This window comes from Sorex araneus, chromosome 5, assembly GCF_027595985.1.
Source record: "Sorex araneus isolate mSorAra2 chromosome 5, mSorAra2.pri, whole genome shotgun sequence".
Lineage (NCBI taxonomy): Eukaryota > Metazoa > Chordata > Mammalia > Eulipotyphla > Soricidae > Sorex > Sorex araneus.
The window spans coordinates 47,187,044-47,210,278 of NC_073306.1; the positions used below are offsets into that span (position 1 = coordinate 47,187,044).

Sequence of the window (23,235 nt, forward strand, 5' to 3'; positions counted from 1 at the left end):
CTGCTGGGATGGCCAAAAATAAAACCCCTGGCTCTATTTTACCCTCTCTTCAAATTCCAGGCATCCTGTCTCTAAAATATATGTACTTAAAAACATTTAGCCATAAGCAGGAGAGATGGTGGGCTGTACTACCTTACATGCAACCAACATGGCTTCACTCCCTGGCATCCCTTATGGCCCCCAGGGCCCCGCCAGGTGAAAGCCAGAAATGCCCCTGAGCATTGCCTGGTGTGGCCCAGAAATTGAATTTTAAAATCATGGCTGGGGGTGTGGGGGAGAAGTAAATAATTCAGCCATAATTCCTTAATATAAAATACTAGAAATTTAATTTTCAGGGTGTGTGTGTTGGAGTCTTGTGTGTGTTCTCTTAGGTCTTCAGGATCACTCCTGGTGGGGAATTAAAATTTTTTTTAAGTAAAATAAATTCAGCCATAGTCCCTTACTATAAAATACATTTCGTGCATGTGTGTGTATGTGTTTTCGTGTTTGTTTTGAGGTATTCAGTATCACTCCTGGTGCAGATTATACCTGGATTGGCTGCATGCAAGGCAAGTGCCTTATCACTATACTATCTCTCTGGCTCTTTGCAATCGATTTTTGGCTTCCCTGATCACAGCCAGGTGGGTGGGCTTACAACCGTTGGTCATAGCAACATCGGCTGGAGCTGGCGCCAGTTAGGACACCAGATCCCTGTATTATAAACGGTGGATGCCTGTGTTGTCTCTTTTCACCTTAAGTACTCATTGAGGGGGCTGTGGGGATGGGGATGATGCTCAGAGGGCCCTGGGGCCATTCCCAGCAGTTCTTAGCCAACTAGGCTTCGTGTGGGACCCTTGCATTGTTAGGAACCACCTGAGCCACCCTGCTGGTGCTTCCAGAGTTATGCCCAGCCTGCTGGATGGCCCTGTGGTACCAGGGATCACATCAGGGTCAGTAACATTCAGGGCAAACACCCAACTCATGTACTATCTCCCTGGCCCCCATTATTTCTTTCATTTCCTTATAAATTATTAAACTTTTTTCTTTTAATTCCAGACCATTTCCCAGTCTGAATTTTGCCTGTTATAATACCACTCCCCCACACCTTATTAAATTATTTTTGGTTTTGGGGCCACACCTGGTGTTGCTCAGGACTTACTCCTGACTCTGTGCTCAGGGATCACTTCGTTCATATATTAGGTCAAGATTAAATCTGGGTTGGCTGCATGCCTTACCTGCTATACTATATATCTGCCCCCCCCATTATACCCTTATGGGGGATATGTTATATAGCCTTCTGTGTTTTATCATAAATTGGTAAATCTAAATCTAAAGCAGCAGGGTTTTTTAAATTTTTTTTTATAAAGTTGTTCATAATAATCGGTTACCTTCAGTATTCCCACCACCATTATACCCTCCCACCACCATATCTCAAATTATTCCACCCCAATTCCCAAAGCATATTTCAGCCTACCCCCAGAGCATAACATAATTTATTTTGTATTGCTTGTTATTAGTTTATAATAATAAACTAAGTAACTGGACTGGATAAACTAATAATAAAATAATAAATAATAAACTAATAACTGGATAACTAATAACTGGACTGGAGCGATAGCACAGTGGGTAGGGCGTTTGCCTTGCACGCGGCCAACCCAGATTCGATTTTTTCTTCCCTCTCGGAGAGCCCGGCAGAGCCTGGCAAGCTACCCATGGAGTATTTGATATGCCAAAAACAGTAACAGCAAGTCTCACAATGGAGACGCTACTGGTGCCCGCTCGAGCAAATTGATGAACAATGGGATGACAGTGCTACAGTGCTACTTGCTTGTTATGAATAATCTGCTAAAGAGGACCCCCAAAAGTTCCTTAAAGGAAAGTATGTGAAGATTGTTGTATCGCTCTAAAGCCCCTAAGTCTTTGTATAGAGTATGAAATGTTATGGCTGCACACTCTGGGAATTCTAAGATTTTAAATAATTGGGTGATACAACCAGAACGAAATTTTTAACTGGCTGGTGACTTTGGGTTCCGGTGGCATCTCTGCAGCATGATGCTCTATTCCTCTCCTGGGTTTATTTGTGAGTCCTACAGCAGTGGTTTTCAACTAAAGGTCTTTTGCTGCCCTCTCTGCCTCCTTCCCTCACGCCCACCCCCCCACCCCCACACATATACACAGGGGCATTTGGCAGTAAACCTGTTCAGCTGTTATATAGGGGTGGGGGATATCTACTGGTAGCTAGAAAGGAGAGGCTACTAATTATCCCACAACTGCTCGGGACGTTCCCTTACAGCAAAACTCTGACCCTAATGTCAATTGTGCCAACTTAAGAATTACTGATTTACGGGCTAGAGTACAGTGGGTAGAGCACAGCGGGTAGGGTGTTTGCCTTGCACACGACCAACCCGACTTCAATTCCCATATGGTCTCCTGAGCACCACCAGGAGTAATTCCTCAGTGCAGAGCCAGGAGTAACCCCTGTGCCAGGTGTGACCCAAAAATAGCAAAAAAAAAAAGAATTACTGATTTAAAAGCTTGATTCAGGGCTGGAGAGATAGCACAGCGGGGAGGGCGTTTGCCTTGCACGCGGCCAACCCGGGTTCGAATCCCAGCATCCCATATGGTCCCCTGAGCACCACCAGGGGTAATTCCTGAGTGCATGAGCCAGGAATGACCCCTGTGCATTGCCGGGTGTGTGTGACCCAAAAAGCAAAAAAAAAAAAAAGCTTGATTCAGATTCACATTCAATTTTTTGACAAAACTTTGTAATTGTGTTTTTCATGGGAGGCTAGTATGTAAGATCACTTTGTGATATTAAGAGCTATATTGATGCTGAGCACATGTGCCTACTTTCAAAATTGCTTGGGTAGAATATTGTTCTCCAGTGGGCTGAAGAGATTATACCAAGGTTGAGATGCTTTCCTTGCATGCATCTGACCCAGGTTTAGTCCCTGATGCCCCAAATGCTCCCCTGAACCCCCGCCAGGAGGAAGCCCTGAGCTCCACCAGGCCCAAACTCCCCCCGCACCCACCAAAGAAAGGAGAATTTGGTTCTCCAGCGTTTATTCTTGTAGTGTGTCTCATGGCAGAGAACTTAATGACTTTCTTCCTGCCCTGTTCCTTTTTTTTTTTTCAATTTTATTTTTATAAAGTTGTTCACAGTAGTTTATTACAGATAATACTCAGTCACCAATCCCACCACTGTGCACCGTCCCACCACCATAAGAAGAAAATGTGTGAAGATTGTTGTATTTCACCCTGGAGCCGTTTAAGCTCTTGTGTAAGAGATTACAAGCATGTATGTTAGACCCAAACAAATGTGTTCTACTTTTGTACACCAGTTGCCCTGTTTCTTGTAGCCAGATGATGCATCTCACTTTTGCTTTCCAGGAGACCCTGCTGCAAGCCCGTCCTTGTCTCAGGGCACACCAAGTAAAGATGCTGACGACCAGTCCAGGAAAAATATGACTGGCAAGAACCGGGGCAAGAGGAAAGCTGATGCCAGCTCTGCCCAGGACAGTGAACTGGAAGTATGGGAAGAAACTCGGCTGACTTTTCTACCTGTTTGGGGTTTTGATTTTTTTTTTCCTTCACTTTCTTAAATTTCTCAAACATGTGTTTGAAACATAAAAAGATAATATGGTTCTAGAGTATATATGCCCTTCAACTCCGGGCAAGGGTAACAACTGACCAAGTGTGAAGAGAAATACAGAAAGTTTTGGTTTTCTATGCCTGTCATTCACCACCTTGCTTTCACTTAGTTTTCACCTAAAGTATTGGAAAAACTGAATTTAAGTGGCCAGATAACCTTTTCAGGACCATGGGTCCTTTATTTCACAGGAGAACATGAAGAACAGACCGTTGTGTCCGCAGAGTTGAGGGTGTTGAAGAGCTTGTGATACTAAATCTGTTTTAAAATTTTCAGTAAAAAACTTTGCTGTAGGACAAAGTTTTGTGAAAAGAAGCAGCTCGAATGATTTATTACTGAGATCCACACTCTTACTGTGTGATTAGGCTCTGGTGGGATTTATCACAGTCAGACATTTATCTTCTTTAGTTCTTTTTTCCTGAGGCTCACCCCAGCAGTGCTCAAAAACTACCTGGTGGCTTGTATGTGATGCCAAGGGTCGAACTCAGGGTTTCAGACACACCAGGCACCAGCCATCTCCCCATTGGCTTCACAATGAAAAGACTAGAAAGTTACTCAAATGGGAAGAGTGGTAGAATTTTTCATCCTTTTGTCTGTTTTAATTTTTCCTTAATGTGATTATTTATTATGCAGGGGGGAAGTGGGCTAGGGAGGTAGTACAGAGGACCAGGCTGTTGGTTGCCTTGTGTCTTGGCCAACCCTGGTTCTAATCACCTGGCACCACCAGGTGTCACCCATCCCACCCTCCCCCAAAGAGCTAGAAGCTCGATTCAGAGACAAGAGCGCCAGGGATGTGATTCCCAAGAGCACTTTGTCTAATTTTCACACATGTGGGAAGCTATAACTCAGTGGTGAGACTTGCTTTTCATGCCTGAGGCCCTGGGTTTGATCCCTGGTTCCACTTACACGTACAAAAAATAATTTTCACATATTTATATGTTTTCCAGTTTTCCTTACTACTGATTTCTTGATTCATTCCATTGTGCTCGAAAAGGCTGTTCCTTCATTCTTTTTCATTTTCCTCCCTCAGCGGGTATTTCTGTGGGACTTGGATGAAACCATCATCATCTTCCACTCCCTTCTTACTGGATCCTATGCCCAGAAGTACGGAAAGGTAACTTGAGTCTTTCTTCCTTGGTTATGAATGACCCTCTCCTGATTCTCTGGGCAAAGAACCAAAATCACTTTCTCTGCCCTCTCCATCTGACCCTGTTGATTTTTTTCACTTTCCTTTGGTTTTTGTTTCTGTTTTCATTCTGTAGTGCCAGACGTCGAGCCCTGGGCCAAACCGCTCTACCAGTCAGCGATAGCCAAGACCTGATTTTCCACTTGTTCTATAAACTTGACTTGGTTGCTTGCGCTCAGCAAGCCGTGTGAGGGCAGAGACTAGATGTAGAACCAGTGCTGCAAGTTTCAGTGATCTTAGAGGAATCGCCCGGTGGGTTAGAATGCCTGCCGTACCTGTATCCGCATATGATCGTTAGTACGAATCTCTGGTGTTGCCACGTGCACCGAGCATAGTCCAGCAGCGCAGCTGTTTGAGCCTGCTGGAGCAGGGGATTTCTGGCTGCACAGCAACCAGGTGTGTGCGTGCACCACAAGGGGGAGCAACCCGAGCGCGCACTGCAGGAATGGAAGTGCCATGGCCAGGAAGTGTGGTTGCGGCAGGCACAGGCAGCTCAGCAAGGCTTGTGTACAGCCCCACAGTCAGCGACACTGAAAATGGGGAGGGGCGAAGAAAATTTGTAAGTTTTTAGATACAGCTGGGACCCGAGAAGTAGTACAGTGGGTAGAGTGCTTCCCTTGCATGCAGCCGGCCCGGGTTTGATCCCCTGCCTCCCTTATGAGAGCACTGCCAGGAGTGATTCCTGAGTGCAGAGCCAGGAGTAACCTCTGAACATCACCAGGTGTGCCAGTTTTTGTTTTTAAAGACAGCAGTTGAATTTGTTCAAGAATGGTGTTGTGTAAAGAGTAAGTATAGGAATGAGACTTAAAGCAGAGTAGAATCTCAGACATACATATTCAAATGCTGATTTTTCAAATCATTTTATTTATTTATTTATTTATTTATTTATTTATTTATTTTGCTTTTTGAGTCACACCCAATGATGTAAAGGGGTTACTCCTAGCTCATAAACTCAGGAATTACTCCTGATGGTGCTCGGGGGGCCATATGGGATGCTGGGAATCGAACCCAGGTCAGCTGTGTGCAAGGCAAATGCCCTACCCGCAGTGCTCTAGCCCCTGCTTTTTTTTTCCAATCCTTTAACTCCCATTTTTGTTGTTGTTGAATGGGGCCATCCTCTGCAGTACTTAGGGGCCATGTGAACCAGAGATCAAACCCAGGGCTTTGCATGTGCAGGATTTTTTTCTCTTGAGTTCTGTCCCTCTCCCTTAAGTCTTTGTTTTGTTTCCTTTTGGTGTCAGACCAGGCAGTACTCATGTCTTACTCTTGGCTGTGAATAAGCTCAGGGAACAGCTCAGGGAACACAGGGAACAAACACTCCTGGTGGACTCAGGGGACCCTAAGAGGTACATACAGGAGATCCAGCCTGGGTCAGCTGTGTGCAAGGCAAGAGCCTTACCTACTGTACTATCATTCTGGCCTCCTGCAGTAAGTCATTTTAATAACCCAAAGTGTCTTATTTAGCTGGTTATGTGCCAGATACATAAAAATAAGAGAGAAAAGCTGGGCCAGACAGTAGGTCAGGATTGGAATGTGTGACATACATGCACAGACCCTTAGTTGGATCCTCAGAAACACATGACCCCTTGGCAACCTCTGCAAAAAGATGAGCTAAGGAGAGAGCTCAGAGGCTGGAGTGCATCCCTGTCAGGCATGGAGCCTCAGTTTGGATCCCTTACCCCACATGGGCTCTGGAGCACCACAGGCTGCGGTCCTGATGGTCCCTGGGCACTGTCAGAGTATTTGCACCCCTGGGTATCACCACATTACCGGTCTTAGATTAAACCGTCTGCATATATGCTGGGGGCGGCCCCAAGACACCCTGGGCATGGTGAGGAAAGCCGCAGAGGGCTCAGCTCTGTTGAGATTGGTTTTGGGGTGGTGTGTGTTGTTGAGATTTTTTTTGAGGTGTGTGTGTGTGTGTGTGTGTGTGTGTGTGTGTGTGTGTGTTCTAGAAAGTAATAGGGATGTATGAGTGTTGCACAATTCCAGATTCCTGTAACTGAAGAAACACTAGTATGGGCCTGTGTTGGGTTGCCATTCATTGGCCCTAAATAATTCTGAAATTTTAAAGATCAGAATTCGCCCTGGAAATGTAGCTCAGTGGCAGAGCACGGCCCTGCATGTATAGACCCTGGGTCATATGCAAGAATTAGATACTACGAAGATACATACATATCAGGTGAATGTGGGTAGAGCCCAGCATGTGTAATGAAAGTGCATGCATCGATGTGACGCAAGATTCTCCTCTTGCTGTGTTCCAGGATCCAACTGTAGTGATTGGCTCAGGTTTAACAATGGAAGAAATGATTTTTGAAGTGGCTGATACACATCTATTTTTCAATGACTTGGAGGTAAGCATTTAAAAATGTCTCTATGCCTCATTGAACCATTTTCGCGCAGGAGCTATGTATTGTTGCCCGTGCTTACTGTACTCAGAGGACACGGGCTTGGGCAGGCTCGGTAGCGAGAGGTCACCCTCAGGCCCATGCTCTCCCTTGATCACGTATCTTTGCTGGCTTGCTTTTTTTTTCACTTTGGAGAAGCCCATCTTCTCTGATAAACACATATTTCCTTTCTCTCTCTTCTTTCACATCTTCCTAAGAAAATTCTATTCAGTAAAAATCTATCTTGTTGGGAGTCAGAGCAGTTGAACAATGGGTAAGGCATTTACTGAGTGTAGAGCCAGGAGTAACTCCTGAGCATTGCTGGGTATGGCCCCAAAACCAAAAGAAGAAAAATTTCTTAATTAGAAAAAAACTCTTGATTCACCACAAAAAAAGTCTTTTGACATCAGATCTGTAAATAGTTGCACTCACTTACTGTATTTATACATGCTGCTGTTCATCTTCCATGATCTTTGATCACTGTCACTGTCATCCCGTTACTCATCGATTTGCTCGAGCAGGCACCAATAACGTCTCCATCGTGAGACTTGTTACTGTTTTTGGCATATCGAATATGCCACAGGTAGCTTGCCAGGCTCTGCCGTACGGGCGAAATACTCTCGGTAGCTTGCCGGGTTCTCCGAGAGGGGCGGAGGAATCAAACCCAGGTCGGCTGAGTGCAAGGCCCTACCGCTGTGCTATTGCTCCAGCCCATTAACTTTGATGTCCAAAATTATTTTATAGTTGGGTATAAGGAAAAGAGAAAAGACAGAGCTTCTTGGTGAAATAATTTTTATTTGACATCTGACTTCACCTTTGAAATGAACATGGTGTAGTGGAAAGAACACAGGACAGAAAGAAGGTCCAAGTTTAGGGGAAAAGTTTGCCTATATAAGAAACCACTAATGGTTGTTGTAACTCAGGAGTGGAAAGCATTTCTGTGACATGTGGATAGGTGTCGACACACTTGTCACATGCTGATTTTTTCAGTTTTGAATTATGCAATCTGCTTAGTTTCTATTTTGTAGGGAAATTTTAAAGATAGCAATGACCTAAACACAAAATAATCCTATTTCTTTTAAGTACCACCTAGTTCTACTCGGCAGATCATTCTCCAGCAGGTTAAATTTTAGGACTCTAAACTCCCATCCTTTTGTCTCTGTGTTTTCATGTTCCCTCCAGTTACCAGGTTGCTAAGTTATAACCTCATAGTTTTTTATTCAGCAAACCTTTATGGAAACCTAATCTGTGCCAGTCTTGTTGCCAAACTATATTTGTAATGATTTTCTAGATAGAGTCCTCACTCAGGACTGAAAGTTCTGTGAAGAATTTGACCTGAATGTGTTCCTGTCCCCCCTCCCCGCCCCCAGGTTAGTGGTTCTCAATGTCAGGGGGCCTAAGAATCACCTGGTCACCTTGTTAAAAATGAAAATTCTGGGACTTCACTCTCAGGCAAACTGAATCAATGAGTTCTGGGATAGAATAGACCCAAGAATAGAATTTTTTTTTTTTAAAGCTTCCCCAGAGGATTCTGCTGGACATCACAGCAGTGCCTTAGTCCTGCCACACAAGTGACTCTCAAGCCAGGCACCGGGTGGATTTTCATAATAGCGTGGCTTGGTGAAAGGTTCTTGGGTTTGAATGTGCTGGCCCCAGCCTCAGTCTTCCCTTTCTACTGTCTGCTTACCGTATGCTCTTGGACATTTAGGACCCCAGAAAACTGACCAAGATCTCTTCCAGAAGAAAGACTTCTGATTTTTAAGTTTCTGTCCCAGCCACTCTCAGTTTTGGCACTGCGCTCTTAGCAGCCCCTTTCGTCTGCAAAAATGTCTTGGATACATACCGCAGCAGACTAGACTACGGGGATCCAACGGGGGTGTGTCGGATAGGGCTCCTCACCGTAGAGGCCTACAGTGTACCGGGACTTACGTTCTAGCGTAGGACGAAGACACCAGGACGTTATCTGTGAGTTCAGAGTAACCATGAGCTGTCGGAAGAGTGAACTGTTGAGATGGAGCGTAAGTGAGGACCAGGCTGGCTAAGGGAACTTTCCCGAATATGGTGGGGTGAGACTGAGCTCCTCTAAAACATCTGGAGGACAAGGGCTGAGCGCGCCCCTCCACACGTGAACAAGCCCACAGTGTTCCGTCAGCCCGCGGTTCCCGCAGTACTTCTGGTTGGTCGTGGTCGATAGCACTCAGCTCCCTGAACTGAAACCATGTGTGGTTTTCTCTTTCAACAGGAGTGTGACCAGGTACATGTGGAAGATGTGGCTTCTGATGACAATGGCCAAGACTTGAGGTGATTAAAAAAAAAAAATGATGGCTTAAACATCCATGCACCTGTTATGTGCAAGACACTCATTCAGTTCCGATTACTAAGCCCTAAGAGAGCAGATAGTCTGTTAAAGAGGAGAGACAAGGGTCAAACATAGTTAACGAGGAAATGCAGTCTGAGAAGACCAGGGAGATAGCTCAGCGTGCTAGAGTACATGCTGCCCCCGCCAGAAGCAACCCCAAGCACCAGGTGTGGCACCAAAAAAGCAACTTCAGACTTTACAAACTGTTTTAACTTTTTTTTTTTTTTTGGGTCACACCCGGCGATGCACAGGGGTTACTCCTGGCTCTGCACTCAGGAATTACTCCTGGCAGTGCTCAGGGGACCATATAGGATGCTGGGAATCGAACCTGGGTCGGCCGCGTGCAAGGGAAACGCCCTACCCACTGTGCTATTGCTCCAGCCCCATCTGTTTTAACTTTTGACTGAACTAGGTTCTTTCTAATTCTGGAAGCATTTTTTGTTTTGTTTTGGGCCATACATTCAGTGCTCGAGGCTTACTCCTGGCTCTGTGATCAGGATTCATTCTTGCCAGGTCTTGGGAGACAATATGGGGTGCCAGCAATTCAGCCTGGGTTGGCTCTGTGCAAGGTAAATGCCCTGGCTGCTGTCCCCCACAATGAACCAGTTTATTTTGTTTTGGCAGTGCTGGGGATTGAGGGCCTCTTGCCTACGGGGCAAAACCCCTGATTTATATCCCTGGCCCTTGGGCAGTCTTTTTTTTTTTTTTCAATTGAATCACCAGGAGATACAATTACAAACTTTCATGATTGAATTTCAGTCATACAGTGATCGAGCACCCATCCCTCCACCAGTGCACATTTTCCACCACCAATGTTCCCAGTGTCCCTCCCGCCACCCCCACCCCATCCCACCCGTACCTTCCTTCTTACTCACTCTCTACTTTGGGGCATTATGGTTTGCAATACAGGTACTGAGAGGCCATCATGTTTGGTCCTTGGTCTACTTTCAGCATGCATCTTCCATCCCCACTATTTGGGCAGTATTTAGTCTTTTTTTGCTTTTTTTGCTTTTTGGGTCACCCCTGGCGATGCACAGGGGTTACTCCTGGCTCATGCATTCAGGAATTACTCCTGGTGGTGCTGGGGGACAATAAGGGATGCTGGGAATCGAACCCGGATCGGCCACATGCAAGGAAAATGCCCTATCCGCTGTGCTATCGCTCCAGTCATTTTTTTTTTCAGGTTTGCATATTCTCATGCTTGTGTTTCAGTCATATACAGCTTGAGTATCTATCCCTCCACCAGTGACCCATCATCCCTCCCACCCACTCCCACCCCATCTCCCCCACCCCCCCTCCCCACCCTGCCTCTTTGGCAGGGCATTCCCCTCTGTTTCCTCCCTCCCTTTAGGCGTTGTGGTTAGTAATGGAGGTCTTGGGTGGCCAATGTGTTCAGTCTGTAGTCTGCTCTGAGCACGACAGGCAGTCTTTTTTTTTTTTTTTTTTTTTTTTTTTTTTTGCTTTTTGGGTCACACCTGGCGATGCACAGGGGTTACTCCAGGCTCTGCACTCAGGAATTACTCCTGGCGGTGCTCAGGGGACCATATGGGATGCTGGGGATCGAACCTGAGTCGGCCGTGTGCAAGGCAAACGCCCTACCCGCTGTGCTACTGCTCCAGCCCCTGGGAAGTCATTTTTAAGTGACATCTTGACTTAGGAAGTATTGATTCCTTGTAGCCTACATAGCCGTTACATAGTTATTAATTTTTGTATAACAAATCCCCCAAATTTAGCTTAAAACAGTAAATATTTCTAATCTCAAATATTTAACATTCTAAGTTCCTATAGGTCAGGAACTTGAGTGGCTTAGCTAGGGTGGCTTTGAGTCTATAACCTCGAAAACAGTCTTGCCCCACACAAGTGATCATCCGAAGGGTTGATTGACACTCCCAAACATCACGTGTGAGAGGCAGGAGCCCCGAGCCTCACTACTTGTGCCTGAGTGTCCTGAGGTGCTTGGTGACTTCTTTCAGGGCAAGTTCACAAGGAGGCTGGAGAAACCTAGTCTCTAAGGCACCACATCCACCACATCCAAGGGTATCCTCCAACGGTATCTGACCAAAGAGCCAGTCATCGGAGAGGAATAGGATGGAATTTATTGCTTTCTTGGTGACCCTGAACCTAAGAAAACGGATCTCCGAGGAACATTCCAGTTACCTTGCTATTATTCATGTTTTGAGTTGAATCCATTATTTTTTCACATATTTGCTCTATTTTTGCATAGGTGCAGTTATCATGTGTATTATTGTCCAGACACAGAAAGTTCATACACGTTATTTTTTTTCCACTGTAGAATGCTCTGTGACACATAGATAATTGTCTCCGGAACCTCCTTCAGGAAATGCTGGTTAGAATGGTTCCAAGTGCTTCTTTCTCCCTCCCCCCCCCCTTTTTTTTTTGGAGGAGGAATGTAGTAAAGGTGAGAGTAAAGACTCTAGAGATAGTCTCTGACAAGAGAGTGAGAGAGGAGAGTCTCGGAGCCATTAACCCTGGTGTCAGGTGCCGGGAGTGGGGCTGAGTCCCAGGTGACTGTCATCTGCCACGTGGCCTGACGTTTTCATCCCATTCTTCACTCTTGTTGCAGCAACTACAGTTTCTCAACCGACGGCTTCAGTGGCTCAGGAGGCAGCGGCAGCCATGGCTCCTCTGTAGGCGTCCAGGGAGGTGTGGACTGGATGAGGAAACTGGCTTTCCGCTACCGAAAAGTTCGAGAAATCTACGATAAGCATAAAAGCAACGTGGGTGGTGAGTGGCGCGTGCAGCCGTGTTCTGTTTTCCAGGAATTCCTTCGGCAGCCCTGGCAGTTGCTCCTGAGGCTGTGACATGATAACTTTCTTGTAATTAGTTCTTTGTTATTGAGCTGTTGTAGTTTGCAGCAGTGTCAGCATTGTTGTTCCGTAGGCAGATAGTTTTGTGTGAGTGTAAATGGTACTGCCACCCCAGCCCATCACCGGAGTGTCCCTACTGTCCTCAGGGCTCTTCTCCCACCCGCTGTGCTTCTGCAGTTCACAGTTCCACAGGCAGTATCGGGGTTTCTTCCACTGAGGATCGCCTACCCCCTTGCATGCTCTCTTTGTAGACCACATAAGAGCTCAGTCCTACAGTATTTGTCTTTTTCCTTCTGACTCACGTCAGTTTTATCCACGTTGCACATGGACATGACACTTAGCATGACACCCACCGATTTCTTTTTTTTTTAATTTTTTTTATTTTATCACCATGTGGAAAGTTACAAAGTTCTCAGGTTTATGTCTCCGTTATACCATATTCAAACACCATCCCTTCACCAGTGCCCATATTCCACCACCAAAATCCCCAGTATACCCCCCGCCCCCCACCCCAACTGTATAACTGATGAATTTCACTTCATTTTCTCTTTACCTTGATTACATTCCATAAAACTCACTATTGTTGTTGGAGTTTCCCCCCAAGAAAGAGCCCTACTACAAAGGAAGCATTTGATAATTAGTTTTCCATTAAAAGGCTGTATGTTTTCAGGTTTTAGAAAAGGTCGTGCAGCTGCTAACGCGGCCGCGCGGCTCAGATGTGTCCCAGTCCCGAATCCCAGAGCCCTGTTAGTTGCTGCTTAGTGTCGCCAGGGCTCCATCTGGAGAAGGTGTGCTGGCTGCACCTCCTCCGTCCGGCTCCCCGGTGTTGCTGGCCCCAATTCGGGTCCGGAGCATTTTCCGGGCCGCGTTGCTCACCAGAATGCCTGGCCGCTTCTCTGTTAAATGTGGCAAGATGGCGCCAAGGGTGGACACCCACCAATTTCATCCAAGTAGCAGCTAACTGCAAGATTTTATATTTTCTCAAAGTTGAGTAATACTCCACATTGCGTATGTACCAGTTTCATTATCCACTCATCAGTTGTTGCGCACTCGGATTGTTTCCAGATCCTGCCTACTTACTGTAAATAATTCTGCAGCGAACCAAGTGTGCATTTGTCCCTGCAAGCAAATGTTTTAGTGTTCTCAGGATTGGTGCCAAGGAGTAGAATGCTGGGTCATAAGGAAATTCTGTTTATAATTTTTGGGAGGAGGGCCACACCCAGTGGTATTCAGAGCTTTACTCCCGACTATACTTAGGGATCACTTCTGGTGGACATGGGGGACCACATAGAATGCTGGGGATTGAATCCAAGCCAGCTGCATGCAAGGCAACTGCCTCACTCGCTGTGCTATCTCTACATCCCATTCTTTTTTTTTTTTTCTTTTTGGGTCACACCCAGCGATGCTCAGGGGTTACTCCTGGCTTTGCACTCAGGAATTGCTCCTGGCAGTACTTGGGGGACCATATGGGATGCCGGGGATCGAACCTGGGTCGGCCGCGTGCAAGGCAAACGCCCTACCCGCTGTGCTATCGCTCCGGCCCCTCCATCCCATTCTTACCTTTTTTGAGAAGTCTCCAGATCGTTTTTCAGAGAAGCTGAAGCAAACCACAGTCCTACCAATAGTGATTAATTTCTTTTTCACCTTGTTCTCGCCTGCACAGTGTGCAGGTTTGTTGACACAGACTATTCTTACTGGAGTGAGATACCTCATTCTCATTTTGATTTGCATGAAGATGCAAATTTTCATGGTACATTGATGGTGAGCAATTTTTTATATGCCTATCGGGCATCTTTTGTCTTGAGAAAGGATTTGTTCAGCTTCTCTCCCTGTTTTGTTTTTTGCCCCTCCTGGCACTCCCTCCCCATTTTCGATGGGGGTTCCTTACTGTCATTGAGCTTTGTGAGCGCTTTATATATCTTAGCTATTCGCCCCTTTGTTCCGTTTTAGATGTGTGAATACTTTCTCCCTTTCAGAAGAGTATCTGTAGGAGCAGGAGAAGGTATAGTGGGCAGGCCACTTGTCCTGTACGCAGCTAACCCAGGTTATCGTCAGCACCCTATATGGTCCCCTGAGCCCTGCCAGGATTAAGCCCTAAACACAGCCGGATGTGGCCCCCAAACCAAACGAATTAAGTTTATTTTTACTTCAGGCCTTATTCCCCCCTCCACCTTCACCCCCCCCAGAAACTTCCTTAGTTTGATGTGGCCCCATTTGCTTGTTTCTGCTTTGGTCTTCTTAGCAAGTGGAATTGTCATCAGTACAGTAACATTTTAACTTTTAAAATATGGTTAATTGAAACCCTCTGGGAGGAAATTGCATTTTTCATGAACTTCCCTTAGCATTCTTTGCCGTTATAAGAGCAATAATTGGGTTGATGTCTTCTAAGTGGGGGTAGCAGCACAGCACCGTCTTTGGGAATGAGGAGACCCCCCAGGGAAGAGCCACCAATGGCTGTGTGGCCCCAGGCAGGCCTCCTGCCCTCCGTGGGCTTTTGTTTTCCAGAAAGATTGGAAGAATACTTGAATACTTTTCATCTGGTGGAGGGGCTATAGGGGTGGGGCTCCAGGGATGGAACCCAGGATTTCACAATTACCAGTACGGGAAAGAAGAAAGAAAGGCTGAGAACTTCCACCTCTACTGCTCAGTTTTGGCCCCTTCAGTTCTCGATGTCAGGTTCTAAGACAGGACTACTCACAGGGGTGCCGGCCCCTCTGTAGATTGTTACCAGTCAGGGAAAGACGTGAAGGCCAGAGAGGCAGCTCAGAGGGCCAGTGCGTGCGCTTGGCATGAGAGTCCCAGTTTGACCTGCTCCCCCAGCACTGCCAGGAACGACCCTAAAACACGGAGCCAAGAGTAGCTACCCCCGAACACCACAACCCTCACCCTCACTCCCCCAAAGGGCTCAAGCTTGAATCTAGTCACATTATTTAATCGGATTTAGTTAAGGTTGTGACACCCTAGCAAAATATTCTGACGAAGAAAGTCGAATCATCTCCCCTGTACGTGTGTGGCCCGTGTTCATTCCCCGGCATCTTGGAGCGCAGGCCCCGGGCTGTGCTGTCATGAACCCCAGCACCACTGCAGACACGGAAGAAGGGGAGGGGAGGGGGAACCGTTTCAAGTAGAACAATGCTGCTCTTGGTTTTACCCAGAAGAGAAACAGATTAGCTCAGTATAATATTTCAAAGACTCACACTGTTTCAAAATTGAACTTAGAAATTGTTTCTTCCATATCAACAAGAGTGTATTGTGAACTGATGAATGAATCTGCTTTTATTCCCGAAGGTCTTCTTAGTCCACAGAGAAAGGAGGCTCTGCAAAGGCTAAGGGCAGAAATCGAAGTTCTGACCGATTCCTGGTTAGGAACCGCATTAAAGTCCTTACTTCTCATCCAGTCCAGGTACGGAAATGACTCGGTTAGGACTCTCGACCTCCGTGCAGGATCTGCATACGCTAATGTAATAATAGGGGTGAAAGGCGTTTAAATGATAAAGGGTGTTTTCAGGGCAGGGGAAGATTAACAGAAAAGTCACAACTAAAAGTTTTAGAAGATTGTTTATGCATAAAATTAAAATTTGGTGACCCATAATATCCTCCAGCCCAAAATACAGATCAGTAACATCAAAGACTATGTATAGGAGACAGACCACAAATGTCCTAAGTGTAGAACTTCTCAGAGAAATGTACCCAGGATATTGCAGAGTAGGCGGGATGTTCCGGTTCCATCCCTTGTACCTGGGTTCCCTGCACACAGCTAGCAGTAACCCCCAAGCACTGCCAGGGATAGCCCAAAGAAAAAGAAAAGGGTGCCCTAAGTAGATTAAACAAATTGCAGCTTAAAACTTAGCCCAGGAAATAAATGCAGTCGTAGTTACACCAATAACCCGACTGCTGCCTCCATCAGGATCTGAACTTCCTGATCCTTGACCTGTTAAACAGTAAAACTGACACCTTCGGGTCTTCTGAGCACAGAGCCCAGAGTAAGCCCTGAGCAATGCTGGTAGTGGCCTAAATACTAAATAAATAAATAAATAAATTGTATCTGAAATATGGACTAAATTTTATATAGATAAAATAGCACTGTAAATATATATATACATATGTGTATATATATATGTATATGTGTATATATATATATAGCACTGTAGCAGAAAACCTCCATTTTCTCTAAGTGATATCAGTGGCATGGGTTGGTAGTGTTTGCTCCAAGGTACAGTGAGCTAAAATGGTTATAAGGGACGCTGAGGCCAGAATCAAGTCCCTGTACCCGCAGGGTCTCTGTCTTTAAAATAAGCCTGAGGTGATCAGAGCAGCGGCAGCACTGCCCCTGGGTGAATACCATAGCCAGGTCCTTGGAGGGTATTTTTTAATATCTGTTAAAGAGTTAACCTACTTAATTTTTTCTCCCAGGTTGGTCTTTACCTTTTCTTTTCTTTCCCCCTTCTAGAAAGAATTGTGTGAATGTTCTGATTACTACCACTCAGTTGGTTCCAGCCCTGGCCAAGGTTCTCCTATACGGACTAGGGGAAATATTTCCTATTGAAAACATCTATAGTGCTACCAAAATTGGTATGGTTTCCATGCTATCTCTTCTCTCTGGCCTTCTATCAATACTTCCTACTTACAGCACATTTATCATTTACCAGACCCTCTGTTAGATCCAATGTATTAGATAAAATAACATTTACATATACTATTAGATATAAAATAGCACTTTAAATTATAAATAATGCTTAGCAATTATAATATCTAAGGTTAATAACATTTATATATACATGTTTATCATCAATAAGGCAGTTCCAGCTTCATAGTTAACATAGCTGGATCAGGGTTTCATAGACAGAAAATTACATAAACAAAATACAAATCCTGGTCTTGAAATTTATTATGTGTTTGGTTTTTTTGTTTGTTTGTTTTGCTTTTTGGGTCACACCTGGTGATGCATAGGGGTTACTCCTGGCTCTGCACTCAGGAATTACCCCTGGTGGTGCTTGGAGACCATATGGGATGCTGGGAATTGAACCTGGGTCGTCGAGTGATCCCTGAGCAAAGCCAGGAATAAGCCCTGAATATCACTGGATGTGACCCTCCCTCTGAAAAAAAAGAGCATCCCCTAAAAAATTTTTTCATTTTATCATGGCGATAAAAGCCTAGCCTGGATTCAAGATCCCAAAATCTAGCTATAACTTGTTTGCGATCTGGGTCAGTTATTGGTCTTTTGGGTCCTATTTTATATGTAAAATAAGGAACAGTACACTGCATTATTTTAATAAAATGTAAAGTAACTTGAAGGCAACTTTGTAAGCTATAAAGTAGAGGGGTAGAGACATACAACAGGTAGCACATTTGCCTTGCATGCAGCTGATCTGGGTTTAATCCCTAGTCCCACATATGATCCTCTGAGCCCCAACAGAAGCGATCTCTGAGGATAGGACTAGGAGTAACCCCTGAGCATTGCTGGGTGTGGCCCCCACAAGAAAAAAGAATCTAAGGGATGAAGAGAGCTCAAAGGCAGCTTTGCATGCAGGAACCCTGGCCATAAACCCCGTCACTAAACTGGGAGTAAGCCCCAAGCCCTGCCAAGTATGGACCAGAAACAAATTTAAAAAGCATTTTGTTTTGGCACAGGTAGCTTTGGGATTCCCAAAGAGTGCTTACGGGCCTTAGAGCTTTAAAGTGCTGAATCTTTAGCTACTGACCCTATTTCTCACCAAGCAAAGTACATGGGCTGTCACTAATTTTCTTTAGATTTACAGAAGGATGAAGTCAGCAAAACCCTTTCCTTTGGTTTTGAAAATAAGATAGGGAGAACTATCCTAATAGGGAATTTTTTTTTCCCCCTCATTAGGTAAGGAGAGCTGCTTTGAGAGAATTGTTTCCCGGTTTGGAAAGAAAGTCACGTATGTAGTGATTGGAGATGGGCGAGATGAAGAAATTGCAGCCAAACAGGTAACATGGTAAAGAAGAGTATCTTGGGGCCCAAGCGATAGTACAGCAGGTAGAGCACTTGCCTTGCACATAGGCAACCATGGTTCAAACCTCACACCACGTATGGTCCCCCAGCTGCACCGGGAATAAGCCCTGAGTACCACTGGGCTCCCCCCCCAATTAAAAAAAGGAGTATTTTATATGGGAGAGCATCAAGCAATTAGGAAAGTGGTACAAAAGAAAGCTCCAAAGGCCAAGGTGTAAAAAAAAAAAAAGGGTGAAGCAGCCAAGGGTAGAGTACTTCCTTTGCATATATGAAGGCCTGGGCTTTGTCCCCATAAAGAAAAGGGGACAGGACTAGAGATACAGCTCAGTGACTCTTAATTTGAAGCCCTAGCTTCAGTCCCATACATGGGGGGCAAGGGGAGAAGAAAAAGAAGAGAGGGTTACTTTTCCCCAAAATGGCATTTCCTCTACAAGGTATTAAGTCCTCTCCTCATCTTCCTCCTACTGCTCAAAAACTTTCCAGTCAGTGCTCAGGGGATCAGTCTTGCTTGTGGCTGATTTGATCTTGGCAATGCATATAGTCCTGAGGACCACCGGGTATGACCCAGAAACAAACAAACAAAAACATTCTGGGCAGGGAGATGGGTCGACAGGCTGAGAGCATGCAGAAGTCCTTGTTTTGCACGCACAAAGTTGAGTTCAACCACCCGCACTGTGAGGACTTAGCTCCAAAGCAAACAAGCTATGTTCTAGGACTTACATATTTCAGGTAACTCGAAACCAGGGAGAACAAGACAATCAACAGAGCTGGTCACCATCAAACTTCATGGTTGTAACATTTGGCATTTTTTAGAGTGTTCCTTTGAAAGTGGTTTTGGGTCACTGAGTGTGTGCCTTGCCTGCAGGAGGCCAGGTTGATCCCCTGCACCGCGTGGTGCCCTGAATCCTACTAGGAGTTGACCCCACCAAGCACAGTCAGCAGTAGCCTCCACCCCACAAACCAAAATACAGGATGAAATGTGGCTTTCAGAGCATCGCATAGTATTCTGGATATAACATTCACCACACAGTACAGTGATTCTTCCCCAGCTCTGCACGTACATCTCAGTTATGAGGTAGCTCTGAAATGTATAGATGAAATTGACCGCCTACAAGAAAGTGTAATGCAGCTCCTGAAACCTGCTTTAAAATCCTCATAAAGTGTCATGACATGTACAGAGTCCATCTGTGTGCAGTTTCCCTGACCTTTTGGACAGCAGTAGGTGGTGGGCAGGAGTAACAGCCAAGTGTGGAGGAAGGCCTGTGGGAAAACAGAAGCACCCAAATGGCGTTAACCCACTGTCCCCCTCTCCCCCAGCACAACATGCCTTTCTGGAGGATCACAAACCACGGCGACCTCGTATCCCTGCACCAGGCTTTGGAGCTTGACTTTCTCTAAGAACTGGAATGAAGAACCTTCCCCATGAGCTTCTCTCTCCCGAAGGGGCTAGAGACCGGAACCGCCTGGGAACTCTCCCCCCCCCCCCTACCCCCTTTCCCCTTTCTCCACGGAATGCCGGCGAGAACACAATCAGAACCAACAGCTGCAAGGGATGAAGCTTCTTTTTGCGGAGGAAGCTGTAGCCCTGCGTTCACCCTCCTCTGAGCAGGAGACGGCTGGATGGAGGGAACAGATTCCCCACAGCCACCGTGCTTTTAATTCTTGGGGGGGTTTTGTTTGTTTGTTTGTTTTGTATTATACTTTAAAAAAAACAATGACGAAAAAGCAAAGGACATTGTTGGGAACAGAGATGCTTCTCTTAGTCCGGGGCCACACTGAGACCTGCTCGTGACTGCGGGGAAAGGGTCCACGCAGCAGGACGTCTCTTGCAGTCTGTAGAATCTCCTTAGCTCTAGGACATATTCTCAGTGAATGTATGTGTTACTTTTATAGGTAAGGGTCTGGTCTCTGAGGCAGGTTTCCCTCCCTTTCTTTTCCTTGGCAAGAAGGTGGTGTGTAAAGTTCCCTGGAGAAACGGTCACTGAAACATCTGAAATACCTCTGACAGCGGCACCTCTGGGACGGTTTCCTGTTCCTCCATCTCCTGGGTCACTGCACTGTGGGGCACTGGACACCGGTTCACTTTACACTTTGATATTTCCCGTCCTGAAAGCCTTAGTCCCCTTTCGAACCCCTTTTTCCCCTTAAACAAATGGCACAGCCCAAGGGGCTCCTTCTCTGGGCTCTTTTCTTCACAGACTGTTGGAGGCGCACTGCAAGCTGCAAAGGGACCAAGGCTTCTTTGGCTCTTGAGACAGGAAGATGTTATTTTTCCCTCCTTCCGAGAAGCACCTTTTCCCAGCAGGCACTCACCCCACAGCCTTCTCATCCCTTCTGTGGCATCAATACTCCCCCCCACTTGCCCGTTTCGCCGCCTCTGCCACACACATCCTCCCCCATGCAATGCAAGCCCGTCCTGGACCTTAGACCCAAGAAGTTAAATCATGTCTAATACCAGACTCATAGCAGTTTAGTCAAAACTACCAGTGCATTCGACTTCCATGGGGGTCCATGAAGTCTCGGAAAAGGTATTCTGAACATTGACTCAGCCCAGTCTGCCTGAAGCAAGAGCAGATTGCTCTCATGTTATTCTGGGTTGGTTTTGGTTTTTGGGACACACCCAGCAGTGCTCAGGGGCTGCTCCCTGCGGTGCTCGGGGACCGTGCAATGCCCAGGTGTCCAGTGTACAAAGTGTGTGCACGAACCCATCGGGCTCTCTCCCTGCCCTCGTTCTTGAGTGGAAAAGCAGAAGGCAGAAAGACTTTCCTGGTTTAAAGGAGGGGGCTGGACTCCCTACTCGATGCCTGAAAGTGTCATTTTAGGCCAAATGCAGGAACATCTCAGCCCCATCTCAGTGCTTGGTACCAGACCCAGCCCCCACCCCAACTGTTTGTGGCTGCCCCACCCGTTCCTGCCAACAGGGCATTGCCCAGCCAGGAAACATCCCAGAGCTGCACAGAGGCCGCGGGACCAAAGTGAGTGCCCAGAGGAGGCATCCTTGGCCCCCCACTCCCACCCCCACCCCCAGTGGCTTGTTTCTAGCAATTCTGCATCTCCGTTTCCAGAGATGGGGCAGCAGAAGGATCAGTCCAGTCCTGGGGTCAGCCAGGTGTCCACATTGCTTCCACCCAGGGCTGCTCTGACTGGACCAGGTTCTGGAGGCCTCGAGTCAGGACTCATTAGCTGCCTCCTTGGCCTTGTTTGCAGAGGCTGGGGCCAGGCTTCCCTGAGCAGTGCTCAGCAGACTGCCCAAGGACGGCTCTACCTTCTAGAAGGCTAGGAGGGCCCTTCCGGCCCTGCAGGCTAGCTGTTTCTTGCCCTGGACTCAGGCAGCCTGTGGGTTTGGTGCTAGGCTTCAGGCTGGCGGGGTGTGGATTGGCGCCCCCATCATGCAAATAGTTCCCCCTGCCCACCCTCCGGGAAAAGCGTTTTATTCTTAGCACAGGAGCCGGGACTCCTCCTTCGATGACCGCATCCTCCTGCCCAGTGCGGGCCTTTCAAAGGAACGTGGAGTGAGTCATGAGGTGAGAACGCTCCGCACGGGGCAGTCTCAGCCCTTCTGGTCGTGCCACCTACCACAGGGAGGGGCCGGCTGGAGCCAGAGCTGCCCTGACGCCCACTGCCGAGATGCACCTGAACCAGGAACACAGTGCTCTTCGCTCACCTGTGCCAGCGCTCTTGGGAACTGTTGCGGGTCCTTTGCCGAGGGGGAAGCCTTCCCTCTTGCCCCGTGGAGAGCCATTCCCTGCAGGGTCCCTAGGCTGCGCCCTCACTCTGCAGGGCGTGGCACTGTTGGGTGTGCCCCAGGCTTAAGAGGTGGCTTGACTTAAGAATGTAAAACTGACTGTGCCTTAGCATCACCCTGTCCAGCATGGCTGGGCCACCGGGGGTGTCCAGGAGACCAGGCGCCTGCTTAGGTGCCTATTGGGCCTTTGACTGGGTTTGGGACATTCCCATTTCCTGCTTGGCAAGTTGGGGGCAAAAGCACTAGTGTCCTGAAGCGTTTAGGCTGCAGCTCATTCACCGCTGATACAAATGCAGCTTTAGAACTCCAAGTAGAATCAGATTGGCCAACTCCAGCCACCGCACATGGAATTTCTAGATGCTACTGCCTAGAGCAGGTGTCAGTGCTGCTGAGCCCCATTCTCCTTCTGGGAGAGCACTAGCAGCAGATGGGGAGGGCGGGAGGGCAGCCTCTCCGGGTCCCTGCAGAGGGTAGTGAGGGTCTCCTTCCACTGGCTTCTGTTTCTCACACCAGTTTCCCCGTTCATCTAAAAGTTCGCACTCCCCTGGTTTCTTACCGTGGAAGCCAAATCTGCATTCTGATTCTTTTTTTTTTTTTTTGCTTTTGGGTCACACCCGGCAATGCACAGGGGTTACTCCTGGCGGTGCTCAGGGGACCGTATGGGATGCTGGGAATCAAACCCGGGTTGGCCACATACAAGGCAAACACCCTACCCGCTGTGCTATTGCTCCAGCCCCATCTGAGATCCTTTTTTTAATCATGAAAAAACCTAGCTCTCTCCTGTTCCTCATCAGCAGGCCTTTTGTCCCTTCTTCCCCGAGTTAGGAAGTTCTGACATGCAAGGCTCCTTCGAGCGCTCCTGGGCACTGAGAAGCGAGTTCCTACGGCAACATCCGCTCCTAACACGAACCCCGGACTCCAGGCGTCTCCAGTGTAGCAGGAAGGCATTGGTAGGACTGGATCTATTTATGTGACTGCGGGCATTCATGGCTGTAGAGTCCTTGACCATAATGTTATATGTAATGGGAACTATCTTATAAACTTGAAAAATAAAGTTTTTATTTTCTATACAGTTTGCTCCTGCGTCTTTTCTGGATAGGACCAACCCAAGGGCCCCGCTGAGCA

At 46.9% G+C, this 23,235-nt stretch overlaps 1 protein-coding gene across 4 annotated transcripts in view; it reads left to right on the forward strand.

Annotated features, from left to right (window-relative positions):
* EYA3 (EYA transcriptional coactivator and phosphatase 3) overlaps positions 1–23,180 on the forward strand; it is a 94,169-nt gene extending 70,989 nt beyond the window's left edge. For all 4 annotated transcript variants that reach the window (XM_004603505.2, XM_004603506.2, XM_055138394.1 and 1 more), the window contains 9 exons: positions 3,370–3,509; positions 4,659–4,742; positions 7,079–7,168; positions 9,444–9,502; positions 12,145–12,305; positions 15,677–15,791; positions 16,839–16,960; positions 18,240–18,340; positions 19,683–23,180. In XM_004603505.2, the coding sequence (XP_004603562.2) occupies positions 3,370–3,509; positions 4,659–4,742; positions 7,079–7,168; positions 9,444–9,502; positions 12,145–12,305; positions 15,677–15,791; positions 16,839–16,960; positions 18,240–18,340; positions 19,683–19,763 (953 nt within the window). In that variant the 3' untranslated portion in view covers positions 19,764–23,180. The remainder of the gene's footprint in view (positions 1–3,369; positions 3,510–4,658; positions 4,743–7,078; positions 7,169–9,443; positions 9,503–12,144; positions 12,306–15,676; positions 15,792–16,838; positions 16,961–18,239; positions 18,341–19,682) is intronic.
* The last annotated feature ends 55 nt before the right edge of the window (positions 23,181–23,235 follow it).